This window comes from Parasteatoda tepidariorum, chromosome 3 (genome assembly GCF_043381705.1).
Source record: "Parasteatoda tepidariorum isolate YZ-2023 chromosome 3, CAS_Ptep_4.0, whole genome shotgun sequence".
Lineage (NCBI taxonomy): Eukaryota > Metazoa > Arthropoda > Arachnida > Araneae > Theridiidae > Parasteatoda > Parasteatoda tepidariorum.
In genome coordinates, this window is record NC_092206.1 from 76,825,232 (window position 1) to 76,841,786 (window position 16,555).

The 16,555-nt window shown below is 30.9% G+C and overlaps 1 protein-coding gene across 1 annotated transcript in view; it reads left to right on the forward strand.

Annotated features, from left to right (window-relative positions):
* Positions 1-16,233, forward strand: part of LOC107436135 (uncharacterized) — a 49,053-nt gene extending 32,820 nt beyond the window's left edge. The window contains exons 3-6 of the mRNA XM_016047715.3: positions 2,845-3,156; positions 5,552-5,829; positions 9,635-9,825; positions 12,194-16,233. Coding sequence (XP_015903201.1) covers positions 2,845-3,156; positions 5,552-5,829; positions 9,635-9,825; positions 12,194-12,922 — 1,510 coding nt within the window. The 3' untranslated portion in view covers positions 12,923-16,233. The remainder of the gene's footprint in view (positions 1-2,844; positions 3,157-5,551; positions 5,830-9,634; positions 9,826-12,193) is intronic.
* Positions 16,234-16,555: the final 322 nt, after the last annotated feature.

A 16,555-nucleotide genomic window follows, 5' to 3' on the forward strand; every position in this document is an offset into this window, starting at 1 on the left:
GATTCCGGATATGCGACTTTCCACTGTATGTACGCATTTATATATATATATATATATATATTAGTGTCACTTGCTGTTCTTGAGGATCCATGCTTCTCGCTATGCTGCTTTGTGAATTGAGAGAGCTGTCTGTAAACATTGTTAATTTTTCGTAATATTAATAAAAATAGAAATAAAATTTTTAATTTATAGTAGTAGTAAAAAAATAATTTTTTTTTTAGTTTTTTCAACGTTTAACATTTCAAATTTAAAATTGCTAAAAATTTCTGAGTCATAATGGCTTAGTTTAAACTACTAAATGTAAATTATGCAGGAATATTTCCTCTGAATGGGTACTTTTCTCGAGATTAAAGGCAATTTTTTTATCAAGGGATTTTGCGCATCTGTTTATTTTTCTTATTCATCTTAATAGAATACTTTCGACTGATATTCATGAAAGCATTTGAACAAAACCATTTGCCATTATTGTTATTTTTTTTTCTCTTTCTAGTTCTTGTTTCTTGAACATGCTATTTGTTCCAATTTTCTCTTTTTATACTTCTAAGATACATTAAAACGCCTGAAGAAACTCTTTTAAAGCATTCTCTTTCTTCCAATGAATTGCTTTCACATTTTACTTTCTGTTTCATTACAAACAAGTTGAAATTTACATCATCGAATATTTATTTAATCCTTTTCGTTAGAAAACAATTTGTTTGTTATAGGGTACTTAAAACTAAGATTTGTATAAAAACGTGCATTACTTTGTGCAGTTTCTTTTCGCATTCTATGCAAAAATACATACGTGGAAAAGTTTTCAATCTCAAAAGTCACTTAGCACAGAATATTGAAAATTTTTTTGCCGAACTCTGAGCAACATTAACAAATTTTAACCCATTTATGCATAGAGTCCTTACAGGTCTCTTTTTTAAAATAAGTAAAAAGTGGCAGCTTAAATGCTTCATAGATATAATTCATGAAGCATCAAATTATAAGCATTTTTTTTTTTGCAGAGAGGCAATAGTTTTTCTACTGCAATATAGTAATAATATAATTATTAATATTTTTAAAGGAGATTAGCGCATTGTATTTGTTCAAAGCTAAAATGTTGTTAACAATGTCAAATAATGTAAATGTTAACATATGCCGATGCAAACAAAAGTCAATGTTAACAAATGTCAACGCTAAATGTAGTTAAAAGAAGAAAATATTTACTTAATGAAAATGTGGTGCTCTTATTTGAATAATGGTCTTCATCAGTTTCGAAAAAGAGCAGAGTTAGGCACAATATTACTTTCATACAACTCATTTCAGCGTTATTTTAAAACTGATAGTCCTCCAGTTTATTTCTGGTGCCAAGCAGAGGGCATCATATCTCACATAAGAAGGGAAAAACAACGCATTCATTAGACACTCCGATTAATGTTCCATGCCTAAAAATTAGCCAACATGAAGTTGTTTAATCTTTCATTTATAAGTGTTGGACAAAAATATAGAAACACTTCTATGCTAACTCAGTGTAAGAAATCTTTTTTTAGAAGCAGTTGTTTTGGAGGATTTTTCACGGCATAATTGTTGGAACAATTTGATTTTTTGCTTCTAGAAATGGTCGCATATTTACTTAATCATATTTGAAGCTGTTTAGAAATGATGTCATTTTTTAAATGCAAAACTTTGCATTGACAAAAATGAGCGCAGGAAATTAAAAGCTTCGTTTCTACTATAATTAAAAAAAAATTGTAATATGAATGCTGAAAACCAATAGATCTATTTCAAAATTGATGCTATTAAAACTATAAAGTAGTTGATAAAACTTCACTTTGGTTGATTCGAATTTTGCGTGGGTAAATATGACACCCCTTTTTTAAAAAAGCTTCAAAGATGATCTTTCAAGTTGGGCCAAGAGTTTTCCCGTATATTCCCGTATATTTGTCCATTCCATGCATTTTCCAAAATATTTGCTGCTGAAACAAATTTTCTTATATGCCGGGTTAGTAAAGAAGTGTTTCCATATTTTTGTCCAACCTTTGTAGTTCTTGTTTACAATCCTTATGTCGCAAATACTTAACCAGAAACTGTAGAAAACAGTAGCTATGGCCTTGTCCAAGAACAGTTAACCGGATTTCGTTCAAATCTTGGATTTTGCCACTTATAATTATACAGAAAATGTTTGTTCAAACTATGTAATTAAAGATGGAAATATTTCTATACCAATAAAAATTATTAAATAAATATAAAGATATTTTTGCAGGGAATTATTTTCTAAAGAAACGAATTTTGCAATTGTAATTAAAATATTTGGATTATCTTGAATAATTACAGAGGTATGCAGTCTAAAACGAAATTGAAATTAGCATTAACTAAATTAAAATAAATAAATATGAAGAATTATTTTAGGACAGCAAGCTTCACAGTTGTGTAGAAAAGTTTTAGATTATTTTAAATAGTTCTAAAAATAAGACATTTTTACAAAAAAAAAAATTTAAATTAACATGAAATAAATAAAAATTAATAAATATAAAAAAAAATTATTTTTTATATTGAATTATTTTTGGATGAATGAGTTTCGTAATTGTGTTGAAAACTTTTAGATTATCTTCAATAGTTTCAGAGATATGGCAAAATACGAAAAAATTTGAATTAGTAAGGGAAACTAAAACTAAAATTAACTTCCAGCTGCTCTCTTGCTTTAACTATAGGGACTTTATTTTTCAGATTGCGGCTGCACAGTTCAAGAATTAAAATCTGTCAAAAAATATTTTTTTGATTTGAATTGAAAACTTTTTTTGATTACCAAACTGAACGTTTCTTTTAAAGTGAAGTATTAAGTTAGCGATTCTAAATAAATCCATCCCTTTTTTTTAGTTCGGCAATAATGAGTAGTATTTACAAAGACAAGGGAAAGTTTGATCTGATGTACGCCGAAGTCAAAGTACGAGAGAGCCAAGTGGAGGGATTATCTCGTCAACAAGAACAGGCTTACACTTTAGAACATTACTATGGACCGTATGCCCAAGCTTCGTCCAGCAATCATGAGTATGGGCAAAATGGTGGGTTTGTGTGTCCATCTGAAGTGCATTATGGGCGTCCTCATCGTGCCAAGAACAGGCAGGGAGAATGGAAGGTTGTTGTAAATGTTGGAGAATACACACAGACTCTGCGCATGGAAAAATGTCTGTAAGTTGAGTCTCCTTCAGATAGCTTCGTGATATTTTATGTTTTGAATGTTGCATCACCACCTTTTATAAAAGTTTCGGAATACTTGTAAAAAGTAAATTAAAAATAAATTAAAAATACTCATAAACCAGGAACATTAATGTTTAGGAAGATGCTACACCACGCTAGAAACTATTCATTACAAATTCTGTTTCCTCTCCATAGGTATATTCAAATTTAAAATTTAGAGAAAAGTGAGTTCAGGTGAACTTAGAAAAAACAATGGAAAGTCAAATGTTAAACTTTTTTTCACAAAATATTAAAATGTAAACAAATTTTTGCAGAATAACTTTCCCATAGCGTAATCATAAGTAATCCTGTCATAATATGCTTGCCTTTTGATATTTTGAAATAATTTTTCAACATTTGAAGCGTCATCCACTTTTCTAGGTTTACCTGAATTTTCTTTTTATAAAGTCCATCCTATCAGTTCCATCTGGTAGTCAAACTGATTCTGATGTTTTTTATTCCACTCTACACTGGTGTCCAAAAATTGAGCATAATTTTACACACATGCCCAGAGTTAAAGCATGCTTGACTTTTGAACATCAGGGTAATTGTCGATCCACTGTGATTACTTAGATTTGGAAAAGTTTTTGTTTGAACGAAACTTGAAAAATGAAACTTTCATTCCTTGCTTAAAAATTAGTTTTTGACTCTTAGTGTATACCTTACAACATTTCAGGTTTTCACGAAATACTTTTTAACAGTTGCAGCGAATTAAAACAGAAATTTTCAAAAATTCGTATTAATTGGTAGTGAATTAAATAGTGAAACTTGTAGAATCAGGATAATCACTCCTAATTTTTAAAAGTGTCACCACGAGATAAGTGCAATAAAGTTGCATTTTATAGAATACTTTGAATTTTTGATATGAAGTGGTGGAAAAATAGACTAAAATAACTTAAATTGCCTAACCACTAGAAAATATTTGTTTACAAAGCGGAGCAAGTTGACTTCTCTGCTTCCGACATCACCATCTCTCTGACCTTTTATATACATGTTTAAATTATTTTTGTAGTAGTGGAAAAAATTCTTTTAGTTTTAAGTTAGTAAAATATTAATTTATTACTTTTACTACTATTAAGAATAGTATTTCTGAAACTGTAAAAGTTCAGTTGTAGTTGGAAGGTATACTATTTACAGCATTGAAACCTGGGGTTAAAAAAATCCAAGTAAATGTTCAGAAATCACAATTACTCGTCATCCAGAAAAATAGGAAAAGAATTACACCAAGACAATCAACTAGTACTATTTAATGATACCATCCCTTCTGTAAACAAAGCAACCTGCTTAGGCTCGTCATGAATTCATAATTTATGTAGCATGATCATGTCACCAAAATTAAAGGTAAAGCACTTACTGTAACATTTGAACTTTAAGATCTCCTGGTCAGATCAAATTCGGAATTAAAATTGAAATGGCTCTTTTATCTATCAAGGATAAGACCAATTCTAAGAAGTGCTACAGCAACTGCTAAAATCTCGTATAGGCTGAGTACATATATTTGATATTTTTTATTCAAAGATTAATTATCTTTTATAGTATACGCTCTGGAGCTGTATTTTTTTTATTAGACTGTTTTCAACTGACCAACTGTTTCGTACTAGATTAATTTGCAAGTTATTCGCATTATTTTAATAGTGACAAAAATATAAAACCAAATTAATATTTTTATATTTATTTTGCATGCATTCTTAATGTTCAATAATATAGATTTAATTCCAAGATTGGAGGGAACTTACATGGTGGAGGAATTTACGATGTATCTATATTAAGCAAACTTTCTATCACTGACTGTGAAAGCAAGAATACTTTGCTAGGAGAGAGGCGCATGAACTAGATTGGTTGCACTGTACTGCTTTATACAATTTATTTCAAAAAAAAGAATTTATAATTAAAGTATGAACAATGGTAATAAATTCTATGAACAAGATAACATGTTATGAATGCTAACAAAAAGTGAATAAATAAATAAATCCTTTCCGGTGCAGTGTAGCCAATCGAGCAACACAAATTCAAGGAAAATTACAAACGACTAGCATTGTAACACTAATTGATTTTAAACGATTAGCAACCACTATTCTGACACACAACAAAGAACTTAAGTATGTAGTTTCAATTAGAAAGCCCTGTCTAAGGCTTTACTTGTTAATGTTCTGCTTGACTAAAATTTACAATAAAAATTTTCTGTTCCGGAAAGGGATTAAGAAACTAAGTCAACCTCGATTGTTATTTTCTACCGGTTTAAAAATTGTGGGAGCTAAAACTACCAGGCCGGTAATTATGTATTCAAATTTTTACGTATTTTATTGGTACTTTTGGCCAACTAAAACTTATTTTAAAACTTTTTTAGAGCGTCCGGTAACCCTTGCAAGTACGTTGTGAGTCATATGCAGTCAACTTGCTCTCAGGTTTTCAGTTACCACCGTCTTCTGGTTTTCAACAAGGAACTGGGATTGCATATAGATCTATTCAGAGTACCGTCTGCTTGTACCTGCCATCTCAGATCCATTCAGGGTGGTTATACAGCTAAGTACTCCGCTCCCATTCCTTTCGTTCAAAGACCCAATCCATATGAAGAATTTGGCGGTCACGTGGAAAGTGCTCCACCACCACAAATATCAGCAGATGGTAAGAACACAGATATCACTGTCATTGATGCCAACTTTTCCAGTTGTTCCGGAAGATATTTTTTACATTTAAAGTGGTAGCAGAAGACATCCTTCTGTATTTTCAGATTTCCCGGGGTTCGCCAAAATAATTGAAGTGGTAAAATGACTCCTTTGTTCTTTTAAAAGATTCCTTTCAGGAATCATGGTTTGAGTTACAGAATTATTGTCGTAATCAGGAATTTTCTAAACATCACAATAATTAAGTAACTTAAATACACATATCAACAAATATCTGTCATTCTCTTGTTGTAAATTGTTTGAAACTGAAGTGTAACTGAATCAGGGTTCATGTAACTTGCTTTGATGATTGATATGCTACCACTTGAATATTTTCGGCGGATCTCTGAGAGATCAAAGTTATTTCTTGATTTATTGTAATTAACGTAAAAAAAGTTTTTTGTCAACATATATAATTATTTTAAATATGCATTTAAATAGTTCGAAAGCCGTTTGTATACCTGCCAACTTTTACTCGTAAAATGTTATTTATATATTTAAAGTGGTAGTAAAATGTATGCTTTCTATATATTTCATGCACTTATAGATATAATTTATAATTTTTTTGAAAACCACTATTTTTAACAAAATTAAGCATATATAATAATATGAAATACTGTTATGGTAGTCTGCATAAGGTTTTTCAAAATACAGCGCATGTTTCTGCCTAAAATTGTAATTTAAATTCCATTTCACCGGGGAAAATCATCCTCGAAAGGATTAAAAGTTGGCAGGTATGCGTTAGACTGGATTTTAAGTGCTGACGAAATTTAATATTTTTCTTTAAATTGCTTACAGTTATGCAATAATTTCTCTACCACTAAGAAAAACTGTGGGGAGAGTCACATCGACAATGTTAACATTTATCTATGAAAAGGAACTCAACGTGTAGAATGGAGTTAATATGTTTTATATATTAGTAAATTGGAACTGTATTTTTGTAGTGGTAGATACACTACTAAAACATTCATAAAAGTGTTAAGATGTTGGCAGCTATGCGATAATTTACTATTAGTTCATTAATACCCAAATACAAACTTTTCAATGATGTAGAAAGGGGCTTCTACGAAAGAGGCAGTATATATACATGTTTAAACCAAGGGCATATTCTACCGAAATCGGTATAATAGTTCCTGATAAATAGAATCTAAAAATATCAGATATTTGAAATCGAATGAGAAAAAATACATAGGAAATAATACCTCACATGTCTGTATAGCAATGTAAGGTGTATAAATAAACGCAAGTAAAAAATTGCCCTTTTTGTACATAAGCAGTTAGAGCGTTTTAAATATTGGCCTGAGGATTGCTCGCATTCAATTCAGCCTGAAGAAAGGCATCGGAAACAATGATTCACTTGCCTGTTTCACCACCTTCAAAACTTAATTGACCACTGTCAAATCACCCCTATTTTCCTCAAAAGAGGGGGGAAGAGTGTAGAGAAGAATAAAGGAGCTTTTTGATATCATTTCTGATAGTACAAAAAAGTTTATATGAAAAAATCACGCACATTCATTTTTATTACGAAAAAGTCTAATTTTATTGGACTGTAAAGAAAAATGAAGTTACGATATATAAAATGGATATATAAGCACTACCAACTCAGAAAGAAAAATTTAATCTAAAAAATATGTTAGTGTATCTTAAAACCAAAAATGGTTTTAAGCACTTTACACTAAAAATTGTGCAAAGAAACATCAAGGATAATTCTTGGTATAGTAAACATCACAAATGCCCTATTACTGTTCTTAAGTTGTAAAGTATTTGACACTATTTCTGGTGTTTAGTAACACCAAAACCTTCAAAAAAAAAACATGGCAATAAGACGTATTTAAGTAAATGTCAATAAAATTATTTATACGATACAAATTACAGCAAGGATTATTATTTTAAAATGTATACATTCAACGATTCTTGAAATAAAATTAGTTTATCAACCTTGCGCATGCTCCAGAGAAATTATTAAAACAAATTTGAGTTAGACTTAATAGAACAAAAGTGGATAAAAATAAATCGTTAGAAAAATATTTAACAAAATTGACAGATTTATGTAAATATTCTTATTAGAACATAATTTATTTACTTCTTCTTCTTCAGGAGCGCAACAGCCCTTTGCAGGCCTTGGCTGCCTCAACAGCACGCCTTCTCCAGCTCCCTCTGTCCATGGCAACTCCCCTCCAGTTCTTAAGTTTTAGGACTTTGAGGTCGTTTTCGGTGTCGTTGAGCCATAATTTCTTCACTCCGCAATTAAAAACCAACAGGTCTTTTGTAACAGTGAGCTTGTGCTTACGTGGAATATTTAACAGCTTGAGATGGGCAAACAAGCATCTTGTGTTCGATAGTAAACAATCTATTTTAGCCAAAATTCGGCGTTTTCGGAAGCAAAAAAAAAAAAAAAAACAATTCATTAATAGTGTAAATGCGTGTGAGCTTTCTCCATTATTGTTGTTTAGATTTAAATACACCCTTTGAAATGCTTAAGAAAGCTTGATTCGTAATTAACTTGAAATAAAGTATACTGTAAAAAATTCCTAAACAATTCCGGTGAAAAGTATTGGCACTTAGGGTGCCAGATACTTTTATCATAAAATTATTTTTACAGTAAAATTTTACGAAACCGAGAAATTTGATTTACGGTAATTTTTACATTCATATTTACTGAATCACTGTCATTCAGTAAATATTACCGTAAAAATTGTGATAAATTTTACGGTTAAAAGTACTGGCATCCTGTGTGGCAATATTTTTTACCTTAATTTTTTTTGAATTTTTTATGCACAATTTTTGGAGATTTTTAGCACTAAATGTAAAGAGTTATTACATCACAGTGTGATAGTTAAGTATTGAATCGTAGGATTTTTCATAATTCTCCATGCTTTTTTAGTGATATATTTTAAGTAAACATTCAGGAGATACAGCATTTGTATATTCATTTTTTTACACGGCGACAAAGCAAGTCCTAATTTCTTTTTCACTTTGCCCACAAAAAAATGAAATAACAAGCCTGTGAACTACTTTAAGCTTTAAAGCGCAAACGCTTATGTTTGGGAATTTCTGAATAAAAATTCTTTTCTCGCGTAAACCAGGAAAAGCTTAAATAAACTTAGCTATAAGTTGGGAAGAATTGAAAGCTTAAAAGTTAGTAGTTCATGTCAATAAAAAAAAATGTTTTATGTTATATGTTATGCTTTAATTATATTTATGTAGATTCAATAATAATAATTTAATTCATTGTAATTATTATTTATTGAAAAATGAGTATGAGTCGCGCTGTTACTCTTTTTTAGTATAATGAAAAAAAGTGTACTCCAAGAGTAGAAGGAAGCTTTAATAGGAGTTATGAAAGAAATAACATTAAAAGAATCCTTAGGAGACGTGCCATCATACATGTCGTTTTTTAAAAGCATAATTATTGTTTTGTTTCTGCAAATTCTTCTAACATTTATTTTAGTTTAAAATTTTTTACTTCAATAACTTATTATTGACTAAAAATTTTAATTTTCTAGAGAGAGGAATTAAACTACTAAGCTAAATAAAATAAACTAAATAAACTACTAAATAGACTACTAAATAAAGCGGCTATTAAATATTAAGATGTAAAAAGTTTTAACGTTTAGAAAGGAAGGTATTTCGATTGCACTAATCTGTCTAAAAAATAAGGTATAATTCAAAAATATTTCAAATTTGAAATGAATTTAACAAACTTGATCATACAAATAACATCTTAATCAGTTGAGATGGTATAAAACATATTTATTTTCATTTAGGGCCTGCCAATAATGAAGAGAAAAAGAAAAATTCCTTCAGCAGTACTTTGTGGTCAATACTTGGAGGTGGTCAACAAGCAAGCACCCTTGCGCAACAGCCCCAATTCTTAGACGAAGTTCAAAAGCAAATTGGATGGACCCAGCAGTTGAAACAGTATCCCCAATTCATGAAACAAATATCACCAAACCAGGTAACATAACTGGGTAACCAGGTATCATACTGTTATACTATACTACCATATACAAGAATTATATGCATATATTATAATATAATACCTGATCGAGTTTGAATATTATTGGTCAGTATTAAGGAGAGATATGGAGCCATACATATACAATATATAACAGACAATTTCTTACTTTTAATGTTATACGCACTTAGGAATATATGCTTACATAATTACATATTGTGCCACGTTGTGGGACCTTTAAATTATTTATAATAATTTCCTTTAGAATGGTAATATATTATCTTATATATCGGTATGGTATAGTATAACAGTATTTTGTATACTATGCTACCATACCAAAGGATACATATACAGGAAGGTTATTTATGTATGGTTGTATAGTATTTATAACTAAGCAGTCTCGGAGTTTGGAAACGACGCTAAGTACATAAGAAACATTTGAAGACATGCTTTGACCATATCTTCTTATGTCGAAACATATTAGTATAATATTATGATAGTTTTTATGCGAAAACTTCATTTCAATAATTTCTTTTTAATGATTTATTAGTTTTCAAAGATAGATTTTGAAAAATATTATTCAAAAAAAAGAAGAAAAAAAGAAAAATTAACAATTAAAAATTATGAAATATCACCGAGCTTTACTTTTGAATCTTAGATTATACAGTATTACGCTAAGAAAAAAATTTCTGACTGTTCTCTCTGCAGCAGTATACCGGGTTTTAAAATTATATAGATTTCAATTGATTTCCTAAGTAGGTCAATTGTACACTCCTTAGTACTTACGCACATATGTACATTTTATTGTCAACAAAAATAAATAACAAAAAAACTAAAACTTAACTTTATTTTTAAATTTTCTTTAATTGAAAACTTGTTTGTTTGGAATATTTTTAATTAAAATGTTTATAAATAAATACGTTTATTAGATCCATATTTTGATTGTACAGCTTATTATTATTATTATTTAAAGTGTTTATTTGTATTTTAGATCGTTACCTAATGAAATTTGTATTTAAATATTTTAATTAAATTAATTTTTTCCGTTGTGAGGTGCTGCCATCTATATTTTTGGATAAGAACTAGTTTTTTAATTCCACGTAATTAACGTAATAGGTGCAAGTTTTTTGACATCGAATGCAGTGCATATACTTTCAATTATATTAACTGTATACTCATATAACTGCAAACATTGATTGATATTAACTATCAATTTTTGAAGAAGCTGAAAAATATTTTTATACGCTGTTTATTTATGCCCCTCTATTATTTTAATAATTAATCATTACATTTAATCATTTTATCGTTAATTAGGTGCCTGCAATTTTAACTTTAAATTGGAAAAATATAATCGAATTTAAGCTTCGTTTTTCAAATTATTTTATCTATTTCAAGTGGATCAGCAGGAACCAGTTACACTGTTAAAAACTACGGATCAAATTACGATAAAAAGAGCACTCAGGGTGACGGTACTTTTTACCGTAAAATCCATTGTTACCGGAACATACTATGGAACAAAAAATCTGATATTCCGTAATTTTTACAGTAATAATTATCGTAAAATCACTTAATCACTCTAATTTAATAAATTTTACTGCAAAAATTAGTGTATTATATTTTGCAGTAAAAATGTATTTTACGGTGCCGGTACTTTCTACCGTAATTTGATTCGGTATTTTTTTGTACAATGTATCATGAATTTGCTCTTAAATAATTTATATAAATATTTGAATCAATAGTGTCGATTGCTTTAACAGGTTCGTTGCCACCGACGCACTAGCGCGTCGATCGACTATGATAAGTTATATGCTCTGTGTTTAGTGTGGCTTTGGGAGTTGAACGGTGAGGTTGTTTCGGCACGTTAGTGAAGCATTATTTTTTTATTTTTTGTGGTTGGTTTTCAAAACTTTTGTTTGAATTTTTTTATGTGCTTGACTGCCAATATTGTGCTTATTATTTGTAAATATTTTCAGTATTATTTCATAAATGGTACTACATATACTTGAATGGTATTCCGTTTTATTCCTTTTAAGTTGCTATTTAATGCAATATGCCAGTAATTTCTGAGAATATTGATCAGACGCGCTGGAGCGTCAGTGGCACTCATGAAGACAAGTTGAGTCCGTGTGCCACTGACGCCTCCAGAGCGTCGGGAAAAAAACGCTCTCTAAACAGGAAAATAATATTTTTTTCTTTTTTCTGGTTTTCCTAGTAAAATATAAGGAACATTCAAACCATTAAAACCTTTTTTGTAATCCGGCTTCTGAGGATGGAAATATCATTTGTAGTGGCAGCGAATGTGTTAAACAATAATTTGCATAATTGTAAAGAATGCTAGCAAGGATTTACTGTAAATATTCTGTTACAGGTTTTAAAACAACTTTTGGAAGATGATGAAGAAGAAGAGCAGGGTGTCAGACGGTACAGGATTCGAAACAAATCTTCGCCAGATGTTATGAGCTACGGAGACTTCGCTAGCCACCATGTACCCGTTGCAGTTCCTTTACCTCCACCACCACCTCCTCCAAAAATCATTCCTCGGAGACCCGTGGTCAGCGCATCGACCCCGCAGCAACATTTGTTCGGCATGCCATCTGATATACGGAAGAAAGTAATGACCGTTACCTCTCCTCCTGCTGAAAAAGCTGTGTTTAGCTTAACTCAACAGCCTCGAAAAAATGTCATTCGAATTGCTCCCGGAGACCAAACCAACCACAAGATGGTCGGATCATCTCCTTACGAAATCACAGCTTACAAGATATTCCCTGGAATGTATTCTCCAACAAGTGGCGAGGATTCTCAAGTGCCAGAAGATAGTTTTGTACCGATTGCGCCACAGTTTTCTGAGAACGCGAGTTCTGGCGATGGACTGCGAGCTGTTCTGAAGCCAATGCCTCGACCCGAGGGTTCTGAAAGAGTTGCAGTAGAGGAAGAAGATTTGATTGCGGTTGAGAAATCTGAAGATGGCGATATTCACACGTTTAAGTTGAAAACAGTTGAAGATAATGGCGACAGTGAGCCTTCTGTTGAAGTGGATGGGTCCAAAATAAATTTCTCTTATCATCCTATATTGGAATACTTAAATTTCTCACATTAGGGGTGTGTTTTTAAATATTTTTTCAGTAAAGCCTCTGTTCTTAACAATGGTGCTTTAAAAAAGGCAGTTTTTACAGGGTGGCGACGAGCCGACTGATATCTTTCAAACGGCCTTTAATTATCGAATTGAAACAGTAAGAACAGTAAGTAGTATAATCTATATACACCGAAGAACCATTACATTATGACCACCATGCTAATTACATGTAGGACCACCTTTTGCCCTCAAAACTGCTAGCACCTGCCGTGGCATTGACTCCACAAGGTGCTGAAAGGTAGTCTGAGGTATCTGGAACCAAGAGTTCACCAACTGGTCCTGCAATTCCCTCACATTGCGAGGGGGTAGCATGGCAACACGAATTATTTGGTTTTCCAAGCAGGACCACAAATGCTCAATTGAATTAAGGTCAGGTGAATTTGGGGGCCAAGACGACTTGAAAGTCACTGGAATGTTCCTCGAACTAATCCATGACGATTCGACCCTTATGACAGGGTGCATTATCCTGTTGGTAAACACCATCTCCCGCAGGAAAAACCGTTGCCATGAATGGGTGAACCTGGTCTGCAACTATGTTCAAGTAGGTAACAGACGTCAGGGATTGTTCTGTAAGGATTATGGGTGCTAATGTGCCCCATGAGAACATTGTTCCTGGGCGAGACACCATGAAAACCTGGACGAGCCCATTGTTATAGATGGAGGGTGGTCATAATGTAATGGCTCTTCGGTGCATACACTGAAACATTCTATTTAATTACCAGGAATAAAGAGTTTATTGCTTTAAAATTGCGTCTGAAAGAAGGCCTCCATTTAATTTGACTTACTCTTGTAAATGTTTCTGGCAGATCTTGAATTCCTGCTTTCACAGTTCGTTATCAATAAAAGCAATTTCATCTGCGATGGCTTGTTAAAGTTTCTGAATGATCTGAATATGCCTCTTTGGTCACAAGAATCCATCACCATGTTGATAAACATAAAGTATCGTCCAGGAAGCAATATTTTTCTGTCACAGATTTGATTTCTTAATTACAACGAACTGAGTAATACGATTTTCAATAGCGGGTAACCATATAATTTCTTCTACTGGTTTTCATTCTCCGACTAATATAAGTTGCTACGTCTGCGCACTATTCAAGTTTGAAATGTGACTATCGCCTCGGAGCCACTCTGTACATAGCATACTCAGCTTGAAATGTCTGCCAAAAAGTATAGGTTTTAATAGGAAAGACTATAGAAACTGGGAAATCGAAGGATATAAAGTAAATGTAGGTCATTAATCTACAATTGCCTGGAATATTCTTTGTAACTTTGTCACAGTAGTTGAATTATAATAGTTATTGTATTGTTATTTTTGTATTACATCAATATTAGAATGACCTTCAATACTGGTGAAGATTTGTGCAGCACTATTTCATTTCTCATTAATGTAAAAGGCTGAATATCTTTAAAAGCGGTCTCCTATGATTTTAACTCTTCTAAACCTAAATAACAACCAAAACAAGCTATGTTTTTGGTTTCATTTCCTTAGTATTTAATATTCCCCAAAAATTTCTTATCATTTAGTTTAAACTTTCAAACAGATTTTATTCAACAGTGTTTACTAAAAACTTTTTTCAGATCTGCCCTGGGTTTAGATTGTTTCTGTATTAACAGATTCAGAAGTATGCTTATTATTAAATCCAGAAGAGTATAAATTATTAGATCTTGCAGCAATATAGGATTGATTCGTATTGCTTCTGGATAATATTGACTTCTAATAATAAGTATTGTTTAAAACTTAATTCTAAGTTTTTATGTAATTTTATTTATTAAAGTTTTTGACGAATTCAAACTTATTTAAATTTACGGAATACGATAAACTGTTCAGTTTAAAAGCAATATTATTTTACTGGATTCTAAAGTACAATAAAACTTAACTACATTGCTCTTGCCGGGAAACCGGAAAAAGCTCGCTATGTCGGCATAAGTGATATAGCGTATCTTATTGTAAAATAGCAAAGGTAATAACGTATGTTAGATTATCCTTTTTAATTAAAATAGCATCAAAACTTTCTTCTTATTTATTCTTTTGAAAAACAAGAGAAAATACTAAACTCTTTGATTATTGATTTTCAACCACAATGCTTCTCTCAAGAAACATGAACTGGTGTTATTAACTCGCACATTAAATTGAAGGAATTTTATTCATAGGATGCTAGAACTCGCAAAAATTCCCTTCATAATTCTTGCAATTAATTTCAATTAAAAATCTCCTTTTCCATTGGTTATTTAATTCATCGAAATAAATGTTTTGCTATTAATACTTCTAAAGTGATTTAAAATAATATTTTTTTTATAATTTACTATTTAATTCAGATCTTTTTTAGGTTTTAATAAAATTAACATTCATCTGATGAATGTAGAAATTCTAATGAATACAGTATTTGCTATTTATGTCAATATTTCGCAACAAGCTTTTTCTAAAAATGTTTTAAAAATTTAAATATTTATTTTTTGATTAAAATAAATGTATATAAAAATTTTGATTAAAATAAATGATTACATGAATTACAATCATTTATTGTTTTATCTTAAATGTACGCATTGTTTCTAGCTAAAGCATTGAAAATGATTTCCATCAGTTCATTACGTAAGCTATTTAACGATTGACAAAAGCATTTAGTCTCATTACATAAATGTATGATACATTTATATACAAAACTAGTTAGTTTTTTTAACTAGTTCAAAATAGCTTGCAACATTCCTAATAGAATTAATTTATTTAAGCGACTATTCAATTTTTTTAAAGCAACTATTGGATATTATTTTACTTTTTTTGGACGTTTCATTAATTTTTTATAAAATTTGTTTCATGTTAAGTAAAAACAAAAGAATAAAATATTTTAAAATCCTTGCACTTTTGTAAACGTGTGAAGTTGAGCAATTTAATGTAATCTTTTTTAAAAGTTGGTGTAACATATGTCGAATATTAGTTTTCACAAATATTTTTCTGTAACGTGTGCTTAATACTTTTTTTTCTCACAAAAATTGTATAGCAACGTATGCTTAATATTTTTTTTCACAAATAATGTTCTGTAACGTATGCTTAATATTTATTTCCACAAAATTGTTCTGCAACGTATGTTTAATATTTTCTTTCCATGAAGATGAAAAGAAAACTTCACATGTTTAAATTGAAGTGGCAAGGAATTTTTTAAAAGTCATACTTCATTCATGATGCTGGACGTCTTTTTTTTCATTGTGTTTATTTGTTTATTTATTAACTGTATGTTGCTACCACGGAATAATTTTTTAATAAAAGGATTTTCATATTTTGTTTCAGTTTTGCTTCTTAAGAAATTAACAGAAATGAGTTTCGTAAAAAGCTTCTGCTGTTGTTACATTTTTCTAAGCTGGATATAATTAAATTTACTTCACTTATTCACTGTTCTTAAAATTCTAATTAATTTACCGATGGTGTGCGGTATTGGTCCTCGTTAAACTGTTCTACCGTAAAGTGTTCGACTTCGCGTGCAGGTCGTCGGGCTACCGAAGCGGGGGTGCCACCCCCTCTGCAGAGGATCAAAATTGTGATGGCAAGTCTTCGGATCATCCTCAGGGCTGTTTCCCAGACCGTCGCCAATAGCCCGTTGGGAA